This window comes from Megascapheus bottae, chromosome 1, assembly GCF_031878675.1.
Source record: "Megascapheus bottae isolate mThoBot1 chromosome 1, mThoBot2.hap1, whole genome shotgun sequence".
Classification (NCBI taxonomy): Eukaryota; Metazoa; Chordata; class Mammalia; order Rodentia; family Geomyidae; genus Megascapheus; species Megascapheus bottae.
The window spans coordinates 103242731-103263429 of NC_143509.1; the positions used below are offsets into that span (position 1 = coordinate 103242731).

At 49.0% G+C, this 20699-nt stretch overlaps 1 protein-coding gene across 1 annotated transcript; it reads right to left on the reverse strand.

The window, feature by feature from the left end:
- Positions 1–5269: 5269 nt before the first annotated feature.
- Positions 5270–8110, reverse strand: Tff2 (trefoil factor 2). Its single transcript, XM_090333788.1, has 4 exons — positions 7991–8110; positions 7208–7357; positions 6102–6248; positions 5270–5446 (listed from the first exon to the last, which is right to left on the reverse strand). Exons 1-4 carry the CDS (start codon positions 8067–8069, stop codon positions 5433–5435), a joined length of 390 nt encoding a protein of 129 aa, XP_090189914.1. The 5' UTR covers positions 8070–8110; the 3' UTR covers positions 5270–5432.
- Positions 8111–20699: the final 12589 nt, after the last annotated feature.

The following is a 20699-nucleotide window of genomic DNA, read 5'->3' on the forward strand; positions in this document are numbered from 1 at the left end:
GCCCTCGCTCCATTTACTAACATTGGGAATCTTTTGGGTTATTAGCAATACACGGTGTGCCAAGTACACTCAGCAAACAATATAGCCATAAAGCAGTACAGGCTGGAGGGGCTGGAGCTAATAAATAACTCATGTGTTTTTAGAAAGCTTATTAATGATAAGCAAGGAGGACCCACCCATCCTGACCAGTGAACGCCTTTCACAGTAAAATCAAAGCAAAAGAGCCTCAAGAACCTTGTAGGAATTAGAAAAATACATTTTACAGTAACTTTCTATTTTATAGCATAAATGACAAATGAATTTTAGAGTCTCGTTAGGACACAATTTATAAGAGATCACACTATCTTAAGCACTCTGCTACTTGAGCCATGTCATCACACTTTTTTTAGTTGTTTTGCTTCAGTGATTTTTTAAAAATAGGATCGTGTACTTTTTCCCAGAAGCAGCCTCAGACTCCAGTCCTTCTGTCTCTGCCTTCTGCACACAGCAAGGACAGCATGTTGGTAAACACGCTGGAGTCTTGCCACCATTTCACACGGGTCAGTTTCAAAGTGAAGTCCTCCTATGCCTGCCTCACACACAGCTGGGATGGGAGGTGAGCCACAGCTCCTGTCAGGGCTGTAATTTTGATGCCAGACAAAATAGAATTGAGGCAATGCAGGATGAAAACTCTAGAAATGATGGTAGTGAGCCACAATTCACAACACAGGCAAAGAAGTGACAGAGATCCTCACAAAGGGGCGAACCGAAGGATATTTACTTTATAAGCCAGAGATGATGAGATGTAAACAGAAATAATTGGAGATAATAGAAAGACCTCGCTCAGTATAGATCAAATGAATAGAAAAAAACCCAGAAAAATAAACAAACAAACCACACACACACACACACACACACACACACACATACACACACACACACACACACACACACACACACACACACACACACACACACACACACAAGAAATGATGAATTATAGTTTTACCAGCAAAGTTCTCAGGCTTTGAATTCTGATAGCACTGTGACTTCTAAAGTGTGCATGAGTATTCACAGAACTGGATGGAAAAGTGCAACTACATGAGACACGTCCCCTCGACAGTCACATGCAACTAAAGCAGAAAAAGTTGACATGGCCAAGGACACACAGAAATCCAAATATCTTGATTTCAAACATATGGCTATAAGATAAACTACAAAAAAATTTATAGAATTTATTGTAAATTGCAACGATACAAAACAGCTACGTTTCTGAATTTTCTCAGGCTTTTTAAGTCCTTGGCTGAGAGTTCACATCTCCACTAGCATTAGTGTGTGTTACCGTGGAAGTATGGAGGGGCTAGGTGTCTTGATTTTTCATATTCCTTGTTTGTAAATGGGGATCTGAGGCTAATTTGTTGGTTGGAAGTTTAAACCATCTGTCTGGCCTCTCAGCTGAAACGACCTCAGCGTCCCCGCCGCCGGGCCGTGTGCTGGCCTGGCTGGGGGACTGTCGCTCACCGCTGGAGTGGGGGCTGTGACTCACACGTAAACTAGGGGCTCCTAGCATTCTCTTCTTTGGTGGGGCTCCACTTCCTCCACATCCTTCAGTTGGTGCTCCCCAATCTCTGACACACTTGGGGGTCACCCCGAGGCTTGGATGCTTGCTGTCCTGAGGGCCTAAACCACGAGGTGAGGGAAGCAAGCAGGAACTTGCCCAGCTCCCTGGTGCGGCCAGCAGCTCCAGCACACTCAGAAGGGCAGCCCCTGGAGTGACCATGCCCCAAGGGGGGAGAACTGACACAAGATCAAACCCAGCATCCTGAGCGCTAAAAAGGGGTGTGGCTGCCGAGACCCACTGCCAACTTCAGTGGTGGGAGAGCGTACCTTGACCAAACAGACACATGTCCTGCTGCAGGCTGGCACGCCTTCAGCTGGGAATGAAAAATAGAAATCACAATTTCAGGGGATTAAAATATCCAATAAATGACTTGGCACCAGATGCATAAATCATAACATAGAGGCATAAGAAATAGGGGGGGGCGGGCGAGGGACAGGCAATGTGCTCCCTCCAAAGTGAACAATCACTGCCAATGATTAAACAGTGAAGTTTTGAACAGTGAACCTAAAGGAGCAATGTGTGTGGATGACCAGTGGATGACCAGTGGCATTAAAGAGGACCTGTGCCAGTGCCTGAATGAATCTAACTCTCGGATGATCTCAGAGAAAATTTAAATAAACAGTTGAATAAAGATGACAGTGCAGGACGTGAAGGGGGAAACTCAATAAAAGAATTCAGGAACACAATTTAATTTAGAAATCCTGTAAATTCAAATCCATTTACAGAAATCCTATAAAAACAACCTAGTTGAAATCCTGGAAATGAAAACTCAAATAAGCCAATTTAAAAATTCAATTGAGGGCCGGGAGTTTGGCCCAGTGGTGCAGGGATTGCCTAGCATGCACCAGAACCTGGTTTCAGTCCCTTAGTATCACAGACAGAGAAAAAGCCAGAAGTGGTGATGTGGCTCAAGTGATAGAGCTCTAGCCTTCAGAAAACCCAAGGACAGAGCTTAGGTCCTGAGTTCAAACCCCAGGACTGGCCAAAAAAAAATTCAGTTGAAAGCCTTATTAATAAAATGGGCCACGTTGAGCGGAAGTATTGGCAACCAAATACAAAGTAGACAAAGAATACTAAGAAAACAAAGGAAATCTGCAAGATCTCTGGGAAAAACATGTGTATAAAGAAGGAGAAGAAATACTAGCTAAAGACTTGGAAAACATACACAACAAATAATTAGCAGAAAACTCCCGAAACTTGAGAAAGAGAGGTTCATCCAGGAACAAGAGATTTTTCTGAAGACAGAATCGGTAAGATTTCATAAGAAACACCCTAGACAGATTATGTTTAAAACACCAAGTGTACAAAACAAAGACTATAAATATATGTTAAACCTATACCCTATATCATACTAAATGGGGGAAAAAAACCTGAAATCATTTCCTTTGAAGTCAGGAATTAGAGAAGAGGGCTCATTCTTTTTACTGCTAGTCAGGAAAGTACTGCAATTCCCAGCTAAAGCAATAAGACAGCAGAAAAAAGAGGCCCAAATAGTGAAAGAATGCCCATTGTTTCTATTTGCAAATGATCTGTTCCCATACTTAAAACACCCAACAGTCCACCCTAAAACTCCTAGATATGAAAATACCTCATCCGTTTAACAAGATACAAAGCCAACATCAAAAATCAGTTGCTTTTTTATATGTCCATAACGAATAGACTGAGAAGAAATTCAGAAACACAATTCAATTTACAGTAGCCTGAAAATAAATAAAATGAAATGCCTAGGAATAAACTTAACCAAGGAGGTAGAAAACTTCTACAATAAAATTGTAAAACCTTTAAGAAGGAAATTTAAAAAAATAGACAATGCTCGTATATTGCAGAATCTACCATGTGAAGATGACCATACTGCCAAAAACAATTTACAGATTCAGTCTAATATCTGTCAAAATCACCATTTCATTCTTCATAGAAACGGAAGAATCAATCCTAAAACACATAAGGAACACAAAAGATCCCAAATGAAAAGTAATTTTGAGGTGGGAAAAGCAGTACTAAAGGTCTCACAGTACTAGACTTCAAACCATGCTACAGAGCCATCATGTTTGTCACAAAGAACAGAATAACAGACACAGAAATAAACCCACATAGATCTAGTCATCAGACTTTTGACATCAGAACCAAAAACATTCACTGGGAAAAAGAGCCTCTTCAAGAAACAGGCCTGGAAAACTGGTTTTCTACGTGTAGAGGACTAGAACTAGTTTCCAGCAAAAATTAGTTCAAAATGAATCAAAGTCTTAATGTAAGATCTGAGCCCTTGAAACTACTACAAGAAGGCATAATGGAAATGCTTCAAGATATAGCAAGATACAGTTACAAGAGATTCTGGACAAGGTGAACACATGCCATCTTGGGTCCAGAGCAGGGTATTAAGTGCAAGAGACAGGAAAAGACTTTTTTGCAGGGGGATTCACTTGAATCAGAGCTTTATTGTGTGTGAACTCCATTCCATTAAAGACTCTCAAGGCACTGTAAGCATTGCTAGTGAGCGGGCAGCGGACTGAGTGACAGTGTAGTTGACAGCTGTTAATGATTACTGAGTTCACATCCAGATACCAGGAGGCCAGGACTGTCAAGCTGTCTGAAGACAGGCCTTCCTTGTGAGGAAGCCTGCAGCAGGAGGCAGGGTGCCCACCCCAGACTGGCCAGCGGAGGGCGCAGGAAAACAGAGCTGGGCGTGTACAGGGCTGGGAAGATCTCTAGGGGACCAGCCCCGGGCCCTGGGCGGTTTGAACCGGTACCCTTCTCTCCTGGGTCAGGCTCCTGATCATGTTACATGAAGTTCCAGCTGCAGGGAAAATCTGCCCTCTTGTTCCTGGCTGGAGCCTGGGGCCAGAGAGTTGGTCTGAGCCAGAGAAGCCCTAGTTGTGGGTTAGGATGGAACCCCTCTAGCAGGATCAGTGAAACAGGGTGATGCCTGCCTGCATTGTGTCCTTTCTGTCCCAGGCATGGCTGGGCCACTGCGCCCAACAGCAGGCTAGGGAGGAAGCATGGTGCATGGTCTGTCTGGACTGGAGCCGTAGCAGCATCCGAGATGCAGGCCTTCCTCCAACATGGGCGACCTGAGCATGGGATCTGCATGGCTCTTGCGTGGGTGGGGGGGGGGATGGAAAGTCAGGGAGGGTGCAGCTAACTCGCCTCTCCACTCCCTGCTCCCTGCTCCCGTCAGGAAGAATGGGTGACCAGCTACCAGGGCCCAGGTCAAAATAGAGGCTTTCTATAATTGCAGTCTCCAGCGGGAGGGTTCCTCATTCTTTCCTGGGCCTTGAACTCAGGGCCTGGGCACTGTCCTTGGGCTTTCTCAAGGCTAGAGCTCTACCACTTCAGCCACAGCACTGCTTCCAGCTTTTTTCTATGTATGTGGTACCGAGGAGTTGAACCTGGGTTTTCACACATGTTAGGTGAGCACTCTACCACTAGGCCAAACTCCAGGCCTCACCTGAGGATTTTTAAAACCCTGATACACAGAGTTAGAAGTGAGAACCGATAGCAGGTCCATGTGCCTATGCATGTATGCCCATGTATGTATGTATATACACTCATGCGTGGTCATGTGTTCCCACACATACACACAGGCATGCATGCATGCACACACTCATGGACACATTTTCACACTCACACTATATACACCACCTCCATGTTGATTAAAACAAACACCATCTGGAAAGTTTAAGGGTTTTCTTTAATTAAAGGACCAGTGATGAGGACCAGAAGAAGACTGAGAAAATCTAGGGGTTTATGAACTCTGCAGCGAATCACCTCTGGAACTTCCTACTTTGGTGTCAGAGCTGGCAGTGAGTCAGTGGTTCCCTGTGGATGGCACCTCTCAGTAGTGACAGTCTAGAGGGAAGACGAGACGTGAGTTAGCAATCACAAAAGCCCTGGTGTCCTGGGCCTGGGTAGCTGCAGACGGCGGTGCTCAGAAGCCTCCTCCTGAGGGCCCCCTGGGCACAGGGACGACCTCTGCGCCTAGGCATTCTCAGTGGGGGGCCACCCTCCCCACACTGCTGGACAGCTTCCAAGGGGATCTTTAGGTGGCCCAGAAATCCTAGAAGGTTCTGAGAGTGAAAGGCTGTGCACTTATGTCTCCCTACCTGGATGAGCCCCACAGAAGAGAAAGTGAGAGGTGAGAAAGTGAGGCCCAGAGACAAGGAGACTGGCCAGCTTGCTTCCTCCTTGTGCCCAGCACAGTGCATGCCACTTAGTGACATCCAACTGAGATAATCTTACAGTAAAATACACCACCACCGCCAAACTGTGCCCAGACTTGAGCGGGTTGAGGTGTGGCTGGGAGTGCCAGGGACCGGGCCACGCCCTGGTAGAGAAGACCCAGGAGTGGCCTTCTTGGTGGCTCGAAGCAAAGCACCAAGACATCCTTCCCAGACTCAGGGCCCTACATCAGATGTGTTGAGGTGTTGGAGCAGCTGGCACCCCCACCGTGCCCCACCCCTGCCCCCACCCCCGTCCCTTCTCCAGGGACCCACAGCCTCAATACCTGTCACAGTCTTGGGGAAGAAGCACCAGGGCACCCCCCCAATTAGGTTGGAGAAGCAGCACTTGCGAGAGGCGCATTCCTCAGGGCTGATGCCAGGATAGCCGCAGTCCTTGCGCTCTGAGACCTCCATCACGCACTGCTCCGACACTGGTCACCAGAAGGAACAACATGGTACTCTACCAGGCCTGCCCTTCAGGGGACAACTGGTCTACCCCGAGAAGCTGCCTGGAGACCCTGCCACTCAGGATTGTGCTGTCCAGGGACCGTCCCTCCTCACCACAGGAGTAGACCAGTGTGTGGTGGCCTTCACAAGTCAGAAGAGCTGGGAGGCAGCACCAGAGGAAAGGCCCTTTGCCCCCTCTGGACTCAGTGTTCTCTGAAATGGGGTGACCTGTTCTAGTGCCTTCTATGGCATTCGTGCTCAAAGGTACCACCCCTCAGGGAGGACTCTGCTCATAACCACCATCCTCCCGGGGAAATGGAGTGCTTGCTGTGAGTGTAGGTGAGAAGCAGCCCCAGGGCTCCAAATATACCTGGGGGCAGCTCGAAATACACACAGAGTCCATGACATGGGGGAGGGGGCTATAAACACACACACACACACACACACACACACACACACACACACACGCATGCGCGCGTGACATAAATAGTTGGTCTCTTAACAATACACAATGGCTTGAAGCTAATTCCACAAGGTTCCTAGAATCTCAACCCTCTTCCTTAACTTTGGAGGCCTGTGAACCAGGACACAACTAACGCCCTAACAAATGCTTTCATTCCCTCTGGAAGCTTGTTCAGAATTCATGGTTTAAAGCTAGTAGGACCCTGAGCTATTTCTGGCCTCAAATGATGCAAATCAGATACATGTACACACATCTGTTGGTATGTCTGTACACACATCTGCCAGTGTGATGTGCTCACATGCATCTGCTGAAAGAGCAGACGAGATAGATGAGGCATTTGGAGCTCCAGACTAACCAGCATGGGCTGGCTCTGGACTAAGCAGCGTGGGCTAGCCTGGACTAACTGCCAGGCCTCTGTGTACCTGCACTGGACCCTGCCTTCCCAAGGCCAGGTCCTGGGCCCAGCTCTCTGCAGATTACCTTGCATGGGGAGGGGGTGGTAGCACCAGGGCACACCACGGATGGTGGAGTCGAAGCAGCACCCCTGGGAGAAGCACCGTTCGCTGGAGATTCCGGGAAAGCCACAGTTCTTCCTGTCTTCGGGGTTCTTCCTTGAACACTGGCAGGGAGCTGTGTGCAGATCCAAGGTCAGCACGGCCCAGGGCCCAGGCCTTCCCCCAAACACAATCCACTAAGGGGCATCCCGAGCTCCCCGCCGCTTGGTGGCCACCGGGAGCCACGCTGCTCTCCTCCGGCTCATTTTGAACTGGTTTCCTCTTAGGAAACCCATGGTACTTTGCTTAAACTGTTTAATGATTAAAAAGATTCAACAACCATAAATCCTCTAAAAACAACGGTTCGCCAGGTGGAGCGAGGCAGAAATCAAAGTGGACAGTGATGGAGATGACCCGGCGGGACCGGCCTGCTGACCTCCTCACCCTGGCCAGCCACGGGGGAATCTGCCTCTGCGGGAGGAAATCAGCAGCCCAGGCTAACCCCAGACCTCAGGGCACCCCCAGGCCAGCCGCAGACCTCAGGGCACCCCCAGGCCAGCCGCAGACCTCAGGGCACCCCTTGCTTCTCCCCCTCAAGTGAACTGGCAGAGACTAGAGCAAGAAGGGTCCTTCTATGGAGCTCCCCGGCAGCAGGCGGCCCCGAAGGAGGTTGGAGCCGACCCCAGCTTTGCTGGGGGGCTCGCATGTGCTCCCAGCTCCCTGGCCACATGGGAGAGGAGCCCGCAGGCTCACCGGGATGGTCACTTACAAGGCTTCTGGCTCTCCACCAGGGCGCACAGGCCCAGGACCAGAACCGCTGCCAGGAGCCGGACGCCTGGAGAGACCATGTCTGCGCTGCTGCACCTGGGGTAGCCCACAGCATGCAAGGTTCCCACCACCACCGGGGTTTTATCATCTCCCGTCTGTTTGCTCAGGACGTGTTGATAACCTTCTCCACCCTTCGCCCGCTGCCCCAGCCCTCCAGATCCTTTGTAAAAGGAGAGGAGGAAGCCCTGCCTTGGACAGGTAAGGTTCTGGGCCAGGCCCCCTGCCCTGGGCAGGAAGCTGGGTCTTGCCAGGCTGCTGACGTGGAAGACAGGCCATGTGTGCCTCTGGAGCTGGGCACACACGTGTCACACCCAGGAAGGGATTAACCATGTGTGGCTCCAGATAAAGTATGTGGTGACCACAGGAATTTTGTAAAATATTAGGACGGAGAAGGGCACAGCCTAGAGGAAGCTCTGTGGAGTTCTGGGAGAATCCCACAGAAAATCAGGAGATACCTGCATGGCTACCCATTCAGCAACCCCCAACATAGCAGGGGACCTGTGGCCTGGACCTGTCTCAACCATGGGGGCAGCTGACCAGCTTAGCACAGGCAGTTCAATAAGTTCATTTTCAAAGCCCAGAAACAGGCCCAGCTGCCTTTCATAGGATTCTTCATTCCTCAAGGACAGCACCGGGCCTCCAGCCTGCACTCAGGAGTGAGACGTCCAAGAGGAGGGGCTCAGTGTGGTTGGACAAAGGGAAGGACAACCATGGGTGACACTGCAGAAAGAAAAGGGAACAGCATGGAAGTGGGGGAAGAGAGAGGGATACACAGCTTCCCAGCCCTAGAGAAAGCAAAGGAGGCGTCTGGTCTGTGGGCAATGGATTGGGAAGCTAGTGAGTGAAAATAAACATCTTAGCCCAGGAGGGAGCTCTGCCTTGGGGCATGGAAAGCAGCCAGCCCCCCTCCTCGCAGGTTCCAGCTTTTGAGATGAACCCCTGTAGACTGTGCCTACCATTCCTTCAGGAAGCAAGAAGAATCTGTTCCTTTTTTGTTTTATCTGTACATGATTTCACAGACTCCACTCTTGAGGATCCGGAAGGCGTCCTTTCTCTGTCCTGTATCCCCATCTCTCTTCCGTGAAGATACAAAGTGCCACATACGAGGCTTCTGTTTCCTCCTATATTCTTGTCCCCCGCTTCCTCTGTGCCTCCCATTTGACCCTAAAATGTGCAGCAAGAGGGTGGTGGACGTCGAAGGACAGCAGAGCCTGGTGGCCACGTCCGGGGGAAGGGAGCAGTGACATGGGACCCAGCACTGCCCACTTCCTTGTCTCGAGCTCAGGGGACTAGGCGAGGCCAGAGCTCCCGGGGTGAAGAGAAGGGGCGGGAACTGGGAACCTCCATGAGAGCTGGGGTTTCAGGACGGGACTGTGACTAGGTGTCCTCGGACAAGCACTCATCCAGCGGGGCTCTCAGGGGCACGGGGAGCAGCTCCATGGGCTAAGATGGCGCAGGTTCTGAGATGCCAGAAGGGAGAAAGCCTGTTGAGTACCTGCAGCATTTGGCAGAGACTCCAGGGCATGCCGGGAAAGTAGGCCAGTCTATCCCTAAGAAAAAGTTCTCAGATCCACTCAGCAAACCTTGACAGCAAGCTTTGGAAGAACTAAGTTAATATGTAAGCAAAGTAATTGCCTGAATTAGCTTGTCAAGGTTACCAAGACACCATCAAAGACCAGGGTCTTCAATCACTGAAGGCCAGATGCCCAGGACAGAGGTGGTGCAAGGCTGGCTCCTCCAGAGACCTCTCCATACCCCGAGGGCGGCAGGTTCTCCCGGGTCCTGGCAGGGTTGCCCCCCTCTCTCTGGGTGTGCAAGTGACCCGTCTCCTGCCTTATAAAGACGCTATTCATTCAGATTGGAACAGAGTTCACTTTCAGCCACATTTTATCATAATCACCCCTCCTAAGAACCCATTTCCAAGTTTAGTCACATCCTGAGGACCTGGAGGTTAAGCTTCAACATAGGCCTCTGAGGGGACAGAGTTCAACTTCAGTGAATCAACCTCGCCTAGGTATACAACACGGCATCTCAGACACATAACTCAAAAATCAAAGGGAGAAGGGAGAGGATCTCAGAGCCACTGTGGAGAGCAGAGGCTCCGTAGTCCACCAAACACAGCAGTGCACAAGGCCCACGGAGTCGGCACAGAGGAATCTGAGGAAGAACACAAGTTCAGGGCCAGCCTAGGCTGTATACAGAAATATTGTCTAAGGAGGGAGGAAAGGAGGAAGGATAAAAAGGAAAGAAAAGGTACAAAAATGTTCAAATATGTTTGCAAACACACAAAAAAACTAATAAAAGATGCATCTCAATAGACAAGTGAAAAGTAAACGTTAACTAAGTAAGCGGCTGCGGTGGCTCACGCCTGTAATCCGAGCTACTCAGGAGGCTGGGATCTGAGGATCACAGTTCAGAGCCATCCAGGGCACAAAAGGAACTGAGACTCTTATCTCCAGTTTACCTCTAAAAAACGTGAAGGTGGGCTTGGCTCAAGGGTAGCGCGGTAGCCTTGAGCTGAAGAGCTCAGGACAGTGCCCAGAGTTCATGCCCCATGACCCACAAAAAATAAAATAAAATAATTTTTAAAAGCTAAGTAAAAAATCCCAGAAATAAAAAAATCTAAAATGAAATTCACTGTACAGCTTCGGATCAGAGGCCAAGTAAAAGATCCCACAGGAGCAGTGCACAGCCGGGTGAAACCAGTGCAGCAAGGACATCCAAACGAAAGCCAGAGAGGAAAAGGGGCTGGGAATGAGGGAACTGAATTTCTGTGATTTCTGAGGCAGTGTCAGACTGTCTCTCTCATACCTCCATTAGGGAACCAGAGGAGAAAAAGAAAAAGTATCCGAAGAAACATTGGCCAGTCTCTGTGACTTGGTGGAAAATCTAAACAAAAATCCCTGAGACTCAAATAGCTTCAAGGAAGAAAACGCAAAAAAAAAAAAAAAAAAAAAAAAAAAAAACCACACCAAGGCAGTGTGATCGAATTGTTGAAAGTCAGCCAGCAAGATGGATGATGCCATGTGTCGATAGGCCCAGCTACTCAGGAAATGGACAGGACAATTCACGTTGGAGACCAGCCTGGCAAAAGGCAGAGGTGAGATTCTGTCTCAAAAACAAAATCAAAATCAGAAGGCCAAAGGTATAACTTACATGATAGAGCACTTGCCTAGCAAGGCCTTAGGTTCAATCCTCAGTAACTAAAAAAGAAAGCAAATTCCTTTTTTTTTTTTTTTTTTTTTGCCAGTCCTGGGCTTGAGCTCAGGGCCTGAGCACTGTCCTTGGACTTTCTCAAGGCTAGAGCTCTACCACTTGAGCCTCAGCACCACTTCCGGCTTTTTTCTATGTATGTGGTACCGAGGAATCGAACCCGGGTCTTCATGCATGCTAGGCAAGCACTTTAACCACTAGGCCAAACTCCCGGTCCAAGAAGCAAATTCTTAAAGCAGCTTAGGAAAATGCACGCTGCGCGCACGCATGCGCGCGCGCACACACACACACACACACACACACACACACACACACACACTGTGGCCATAGGGATAACAGCTGACTTTTACTTGAAACAATGCAAATCAGGGGCTATGGAATGACATGTTTAAAGCACCAGGGAAATCTGAATGCTATTCTCCAGGGTGTATTCCTCCAAATATGATACCGTTTATAGAAGAACAAAAGAAGAGAAGCTGTCACTTCCAAACCTGCCCTCCAAGGTAGTGAAAAAAGAAGTTCCGGCTGAAGTTATGGCCAGCCCACAGCATGGTGTGAATTCTCTCGGTTGTCTGGACTGGCTCACTGGTGGTCCTTGCTCCCCGCGGTGTCAGCATCACACCTACAAGTCCACCAACTCCACAGAATTCCTCACCTTGCTACAACTGCATCCCGCCTTGCCATTCACATACAGCTGTGCCCCATCTAGATAAAAACCTGCCTTAATCGTCTTCATAAAATGAGTGGGCATCGCTGCTCTTTCCCTCCTTGGCTCCTCACAGCCTTTGGGGACAGGCCAAACCCCTAGGGCTGAAAAATACCGAAGCCCACAGCCCCTCCTCCCTCCTCTGTGGCCCAGCCTTGATTATATTAGCATCTGGCCCTTCTCCAGACACAGCTTCAGCTCTGGGCCTTTGCTGCATGTGCCCTCCTCTCCCCTGACCTTTCCCGTCTTTCCTCGGTGCATAGCTCTTCTTCCAGGAAGGCCAGAGTGAAGAGGAACCCCCGCCTCGAGACATCATGAATGACATGTTTAGTTCTCTGTCTCTTGCGGGGATTACACCACAGTTAACAGTTGCTTTAGGTTCCCCAACACCAGACAATATTCTAGGGACTTGCGAGGCTGTTTTTTACTCATTCATTACAACAATACAGAAGAGAAGCTACCATGGTCCTTCCTTAGTCCACGAAAGACGGTGCTCCCAAAGAATGCAGCAGGCTAGTGGAGAGCGACAGCCAGGCCAGGCGTATTCCTCTTTCACAGAGCCCAGTGAACGGGGAGAAGAGGAAGACGAAGATCTCAGGTGTTAGGGAAAGGAAGTGACCACCCTAAGGCATCCAGATTTCTTTTTGAGCTCATGCACTAATGTCCAGCTTGGAGATATACACACTTCCCTCTTCTCTCATCCGATCTCCTTGTCTATGAGCAGCAAGGTGTACAGAGGCTGGAGCAACACTGCCCCATATCTCCCTGGCCTTCCGAACTGAAGTCATCAGAGGAGGGCATCTTAATAGCCAGATCTGAAGGGGAAGACTGAAGGACGCATCGACTCCAGCATCCCAAACGTCTGAAGTTTTGTTGTGCTGCTCAATATTGTGGGTCAACAATGGAATTCTACACAAAAATAGAAAACTTGGCCAATGCCAGGGGAGAAATGAGCAGAGGAGCCGGTGCTGCTGTGACCCTGGTGTGGGGCTGGGAAGTAAGGACATGGAGGGTGTCTGGATGACACTCTAGTGAAGGGCTGAAGCTGGATGATGCAAGCCCATCTTCATGTATTATTTTATTTATTTATTTATTTATTTAGCCAGTCCTGGGCTTGAGCTCAGGGCCTGAGCACTGTCCTTGGACTTTCTCAAGACTAGAGCTCTACCACTTGAACCTCAGCACCACTTCCGGCTTTTTTATCTATATATGTGGTACTAAGGAGTTGAACCCAGGTCTTGGTGCATGCTAGGCAAGCACTCTACCACCAGGCCAAACTCCCAGCCTCAAGCCCATCTTCAACGTGCTCTGCACACACCTTCTAGAAACTTCACTTCAGCTTTTCAAGCTGATTTGGTACCTGAGTGCGGAGAGGAGTGAGTTTGTATGTGTTGTATGTGTTGGTTGCCACACAGAGACCAGCAATTCCAAAACTCAAATTATGGAACCATTTAAACTGCATGCCTAAGTAACATGATGTATTATGATGGGAACTGGAAAGATGGGGCGCACGGGCTGTATAAATAAAGCTGTATTGACACACAGCCATTTGTGTCTGCTATCTATCACCACAGCTGTGTTAGAGTCACCTTGGCAGAATTAGTTGACAAGATCATATGACTAATAAACCTAAAATGTTGACTCTCTACCCTTAACAATCTGGTTATGGGTGCAAAATTATCTAAAAATGGATTTAAAGACTCAAGATGGACTGTACTTTACTTTTTCACCCTCCTGTAACCCTGCCTCAAGGCTGACACCTCCACGGCTCTGGTGGTCGGTGGTCTCTCCCGTGCCTTCTGCTGCTGTGGGAGATCTCACCCGTGCCTCCTCACATGCCTGCATAGCCTGCAGGAGAGGAATTTACCACCCTCGCGGTGTGAGTCGTCAGGTTTGGGATGCAGTGCTCCGTGACACCTGGTGAGATTGGGGGTCTTCAGAGGCTCTCATGGAAGGGGCAGATGGGATACTTACTCACCCAGGAGTGGTGTAGAAGGACAGCTGGCATGCCTGCCAACCCACAAGGCTAGGTAAGCACATGCCATCCTCCTGCAGGGACAGCAGCCATCACTCCTAACACATCATGGCCTGCTCTCCACAGCCTGGCTGATTCAAACACTGCCAAGGCTCTCCATGGTTCAGCTGGAGTATCAGGGCTCAGCTAGCCCCACAGCTACACAGAGCAACCTAGAAGGCAGGCCGCTCTGCCCTGCACCAGGACTCTCTCCTGGAGGACGCTGTGCAGTCAAATAAATGGTCTCCTCTCGAAGTCAAGCACAACCTTAGGCCGCTAAGGCAGAGGTTTTCCCATGATGCAGCTCATTATGGGTGGTCCCCCACCTGAGCCCATCCCTGCCACCCCAGAGGTCCACATGGGAAGGGCCATACCACAGGGACCCAGGAGTCACCTGTCTTCTGCCAAAAATGGCCGGTGACCTGTCAGCCTGCAAGTAACATAAAAGAAGGCCCGGCCCGTGTCTTGACCCTAACCAGACAAGACAGAGCACATCCGGTCCTTGCCATGCAATAGCATGTGTGGGGAGGTGTGTGGCTTTGTCTGATTTAATGTCTGCTACTCAAAAAAAAAAAATACAAGGCAATGCTAGGAACTGCAAAGAGCAATTTTTAAATACTTTGAACCTCCTTGTCCTTGAGTCACTAATGGCATCCGCTCTGGACCTGAACTGGTTCTCCCTCCCTTCCCGAGAGCTCCACACTCAGGCCCCTGTCAGGTGGGTCTCTCCCTCATTAGCTGTGTTTGCCAATAGGCTTATAAGCATCACATACTTCAATATGGTCCCTCCCCAAGTCCACAAAGACCAGGAAGTTTCCTTGAGCTAACATTATCGCTCTACCATGCTGTCAATGACCCTACAAATATGATCTGAAGCCACAACTTGGCTTTGAGAAGTAGTTCCTGGTCTGGCCCTTCGTTCAACAGTCTCTGAACAGAACCCCGTTCTGTGGGAAGGTTTCACAGTGGTGCTTCCACATGTGTGCCCGGCTGCGGGGAGGGTCAGGATGCACAGACCACACTGGGTGTCAGCCCACAGCATCGGGGAATGTCCACTCAGGCCCACGTGGGGAGGAAGAGGTCGCCTGGACTTTGGCCAAGTCACAGGCCCTCCCGTCCACTTTCTCCAGAAGCCCAGAGATGAAGAGGCCTGGGTTTGACACCAGTTATTGTTTTTTGGTCATGGTTGTTGTGGATGGTGGTTTCTTTTTCCTTTTTCTTTTTCTTCTAGTGCTCAGTCTGAACTCAGTCCCTTGCACTTGCTACAATAGTGCTCTACCACTTGGACCACACTCCCAGTCTTTTGGCTTTAATTATTTTCTAGATTGGGCCTTGTGTTTTTCTTGAAGTTGGACCCTTCTTAATAGCTGGAATTACAGGCATGTGCCACTAAACAACCAGCTTGTTGGGTGAGATGAGGAACCCAATAAATGTTTCCCAAGATGGGTCCAAGCCAAGCTTTAATACTCCCCATATCTGCCCCCTGCATAAATGGCAAGGTTTGTGCACACCATACTGATCCCAATGCACACACATGCCCACAATTTATCGGAGTGTCAGCGTCAAGGAGGCCTGGCCCAGCTGTCACCAACGTGATTGCACAGCGGCCATGAGGCTACTTCACACACCTGCGGCTGAGCCCACAGGCCCCAGACTGGCCTGACTCAGGGGTGATGAGCTGCAGCTCCCGTGGTGACTGCTCCCTCCACGCTCTGGCTCTGCTATTGGTAGTCTTTCTGGTGAGTTCCTGTCCTTCTTGTCATGGCACAACTCACACAATCGACACGTCATCATGTTACCGGGTCCTGTGAGCCTGCCAGCAGCCCACGGTCTATGCCGGACACAGCCTCAGATCCACAAAACCCACGTGATCCTTAGTGCCCACAGCAGTGTCTCAAATAACAATGGACCCTGGAAGCACTGGCTTGAATGACTGTGTTGCTAAAAGTCCTGGGCTGTGAGGGGCAGAAGCCAACGGTCACTCTAAACTGTGTCCCATCCCCAAAGCCACAGAAATCCCCCCATCTTCAGGGCCTCACACCCTGTTCATTCACCACGAACAACTCAGGATGACACCAACCATTCTCCGGCATGAGCTGGCCTGGCAAGTAGACACAGGGTAGAGTTAAGTTCATCACTGTGTAAGTCTGAATCTGTTTCTTCTGCTTCTTACGACCACGGTTACTGGTTGAAACCCTATTGAATAACAGATCTCAGTTTATACTTCGCATCAACTGGAGGATAGATAGCAACTTAGCTCCTTCAGTTGGGCTGTAAGCGCTAGCATCATTGCAGAATGAAGACTGTGAAGACTAAGCAAGAGCGGGGCTGGAGCAATCTGTTGCAGGTAATGGGCAGTATGCTGAGTGGACAAGCCTGGGTCTGATCCAACTGTGAAAAGTTACCTGATGGGTATCACACACAACGTTATTCATTTTAATCATTCACCGCCTAAGCAGCACTGGATTACTAATTGCTTTTTAAACTCCAAAGCCTGTTTGTGCAGCCTACTGGAGGAGGCCAACTGGGCACCCAGTCTTGACACTCTGTGTTCCAGCTGAGTCACCATGAATCCCATGGGAACAGTGCCAGCATGGCGTCCGTGTGGCAGAGGAACCACACTTCAGTGGTGTGTACACCAGCCCAGCCTGGTCAGGAAAGTCTGGGAGACTCATCTGAAACTGACCACCAAAAAGCCAGAAGTGGTTCAAGTGATAGAGTGCCAGCTTTGATTAAAAATGCTAAGGGACAGTCTCAAGGCCCCAAGTTCAAGCTCCAGTACCAGCACAAAGAAAAAATAAAAGAAGTATTCACAATATTAATGGTTTATGCTGATCTTAAAAAGGAGCAATTAGCCACTTAGTCCTCAATGGTAAAACCATCCTGGGTAAACGATCTGAACACCAAAGCTGAAGTTGTTTTCTAAAGGAATAGGAAATCAAAACCAAACACTTTTCTTGCAGGCCTATATTAGAACTAATGAACATCACTCATTGACTCCGTGAATGAGGCCAAGTCTGGCAACTCACACCCTGCCACTCCCTCTCTCCCCACTGGGGTTCCAAGGTGGTGTCTTTACGGGTGGTCAGAGCAAAAGGAGACCGTTAGGATGGGTCTTAGTTCAACCTGACTGCAGACCTTCTAGAAGAGAGGTTGAGACTAGAAGAAGGGGCAGCAAGCAGGAGGGTGCTGCTGCAGCAGATAAGAGCAGGTTGGCAGGGGAAAACTAAATCTGACATCACCAGCTTCCAAGACTAGAGGCAGCAAGTGTCGGTTGCAATACTCGGGCCTGTGCAGCTGGCTCCAGAAAGAGGGTGGCACCAGGCTCCTTCCACCAGGTCTGGTTCCAAGATCCCTGGAGGCCAGATATGAAACATGGTGTTTACGTAACCTCTGCGTAATCACCCCTATTCAACTCATCTTTAGATGACTTACAACAGAATGCCTGAAACAATGTAAATACTATAACCATGAATGCCTGGAACAATGCAAATACTGTAACCGTGAATGCCTGTTTCAATGTAAACACTATTACAATGAATGCTTGATTCAATATACATACGACAGAATAGTGCTTGCATATGGTGATCGAGGGATGACAAGGAAAAGGTCGTAATGTGTTCTCTGCATTTGCCATTTTCCCTGAAGATTTTGGCCTGAGGTTGGCTGACTACATCGAAGTGGACTCTACGCATTCAGGAACTTAGTGTAGGACATGGGCTCACTGTAGGACACGGGCTCACTGTAGGACACGGGCTCACTGTAGGACACGGGCTCACTGTAGGACACGGGCTCACTGTAAGACATGGACTCTCTGTATGACATGGGCTCACAGTAGGACACGGGCTCACTGTAGGACACGGGCTCACTGTAAGACATGGGCTCTCTGTAAGACATGGGCTCTCTGTATGACATGGGCTCAATGTATGACATGGGCTCAATGTAGGACACGGGCTCTCTGTATGAGAGCCTCACTGTAAGACATGAGCTCTCTGTATGACATGGCCTCACTATATGACATGGCCTCACTGTAAGACATGGGCTCACTATATGACATGGCCTCACTGTAAGACATGGGCTCACTGTATGACATGGGCTCACTGTATGACATGGGCTCTCTGTATGACATGAGCTCTCTGTATGACATGGGCTCACTGTATGACATGGCCTCACTGTAAGACATGGGCTCTCTGTATGACATGAGCTCTCTGTATGACATGGGCTCACTATATGACATGGCCTCACTGTAAGACATGGGCTCTCTGTATGACATGGACTCTCTGTATGACATGGCCTCACTGTAAGACATGGGCTCACTGTAAGACATGAGCTCTCTGTATGATATGAGCTCTCTGTATGACATGGCCTCACTGTATGACATGGCCTCACTGTAAGACATGAGCTCTCTGTATGACATGGCCTCACTGTAAGACATGGGCTCTCTGTATGACATGAGCTCTCTGTATGACATGGCCTCACTATATGACATGGCCTCACTGTAAGACATGAGCTCTCTGTATGACATGACCTCGCTGTAAGACATGGGCTCTCTGTATGACATGAGCTCTCTGTATGACATGGCCTCACTGTATGACATGGGCTCACTGTAAGACATGAGCTCTCTGTATGACATGGGCTCACTATATGACATGAGCTCTCTGTATGACATGAGCTCTCTGTATGACATGGCCTCACTGTATGACATGGGCTCACTATATGACATGAGCTCTCTGTATGACATGAGCTCTCTGTATGACATGGCCTCACTGTATGACATGGGCTCACTGTAAGACATGAGCTCTCTGTATGACATGAGCTCTCTGTATGACATGGCCTCACTGTATGACATGGCCTCACTGTAAGACATGGGCTCTCTGTATGACATGAGCTCTCTGTATGACATGGGCTCACTATATGACATGGCCTCACTGTAAGACATGAGCTCTTTGCATGACATGAGCTCTCTGTATGACATGGCCTCACTGTATGACATGAGCTCTCTGTATGACATGACCTCGCTGTAAGACATGGGCTCTCTGTATGACATGAGCTCTCTGTATGACATGGGCTCACTATATGACATGGCCTCACTGTAAGACATGGGCTCTCTGTATGACATGAGCTCTCTGTATGACATGGGCTCACTATATGACATGGCCTCACTGTATGACATGAGCTCTCTGTATGACATGAGCTCTCTGTATGACATGGACTCACTATATGACATGGCCTCACTGTAAGACATGAGCTCTCTGTATGACATGACCTCGCTGTAAGACATGGGCTCTCTGTATGACATGAGCTCTCTGTATGACATGGGCTCACTATATGACATGGCCTCACTGTAAGACATGAGCTCTCTGTATGACATGGCCTCACTGCATGACATGGGCTCACTGTAAGACATGAGCTCTCTGTATGACATGAGCTCTCTGTATGACATGGCCTCACTGTATGACATGGCCTCACTGTAAGACATGGGCTCTCTGTATGACATGAGCTCTCTGTATGACATGGGCTCACTATATGACATGGCCTCACTGTAAGACATGAGCTCTTTGCATGACATGAGCTCTCTGTATGACATGGCCTCACTGTAAGACATGAGCTCTCTGTATGACATGGCCTCACTGTAAGACATGAGCTCTCTGTATGACATGGCCTCACTGTAAGACATGGGCTCACTGTAAGACATGAGCTCTCTGTATGACATGGGCTCACTATATGACATGGCCTCACTGTAAGACATGAGCTCTCTGTATGACATGAGCTCTATGTATGACATGGCCTCACTGTATGACATGGCCTCACTGTAAGACATGAGCTCTCTGTATGACATGAGCTCTCTGTATGACATGGGCTCACTATATGACATGGCCTCACTGTAAGACATGAGCTCTCTGTATGACATGAGCTCTCTGTATGACATGGCCTCACTGTATGACATGGCCTCACTGTAAGACATGAGCTGTCTGTATGACATGGGCTCACTATATGGCATGGCCTCACTGTATGACATGAGCTCTCTGTATGACATGAGCTCTCTGTATGACATGGGCTCTCTGTATGACATGAGCTCTCTGTATGACATGACCTCACTGTAAGACATGGGCTCTCTGTATCATGTGAGCTCTCTGTATGACATGGCCTCACTGTATGACATGGCCTCACTGTAAGACATGGGCTCTCTGTATGACATGAGCTCTCTGTATGACATGGGCTCACTATATGACATGGCCTCACTGTAAGACATGGGCTCACTATATGACATGGCCTCACTGTAAGACATGAGCTCTCTGTATGACATGGCCTCACTGTAAGACACGGGCTCACTGTAAGACATGAGCTCTCTGTATGACATGGGCTCACTATATGACATGGCCTCACTGTAAGACATGAGCTCTCTGTATGACATGACCTCGCTGTAAGACATGGGCTCACTGTAAGACAGCCTCACTGTATGACATGGGCTCACTGTAAGACATGAGCTCTCTGTATGACATGGCCTCACTGTATGACATGGCCTCACTGTATGACATGGGCTCACTATATGACATGAGCTCTCTGTATGACATGGCCTCACTGTATGACATGGCCTCACTGTATGACATGGGCTCACTGTAAGACATGAGCTCTCTGTATGACATGGGCTCACTATATGACATGGCCTCACTGTAAGACATGAGCTCTCTGTGTGACATGGGGCTCACTATATGA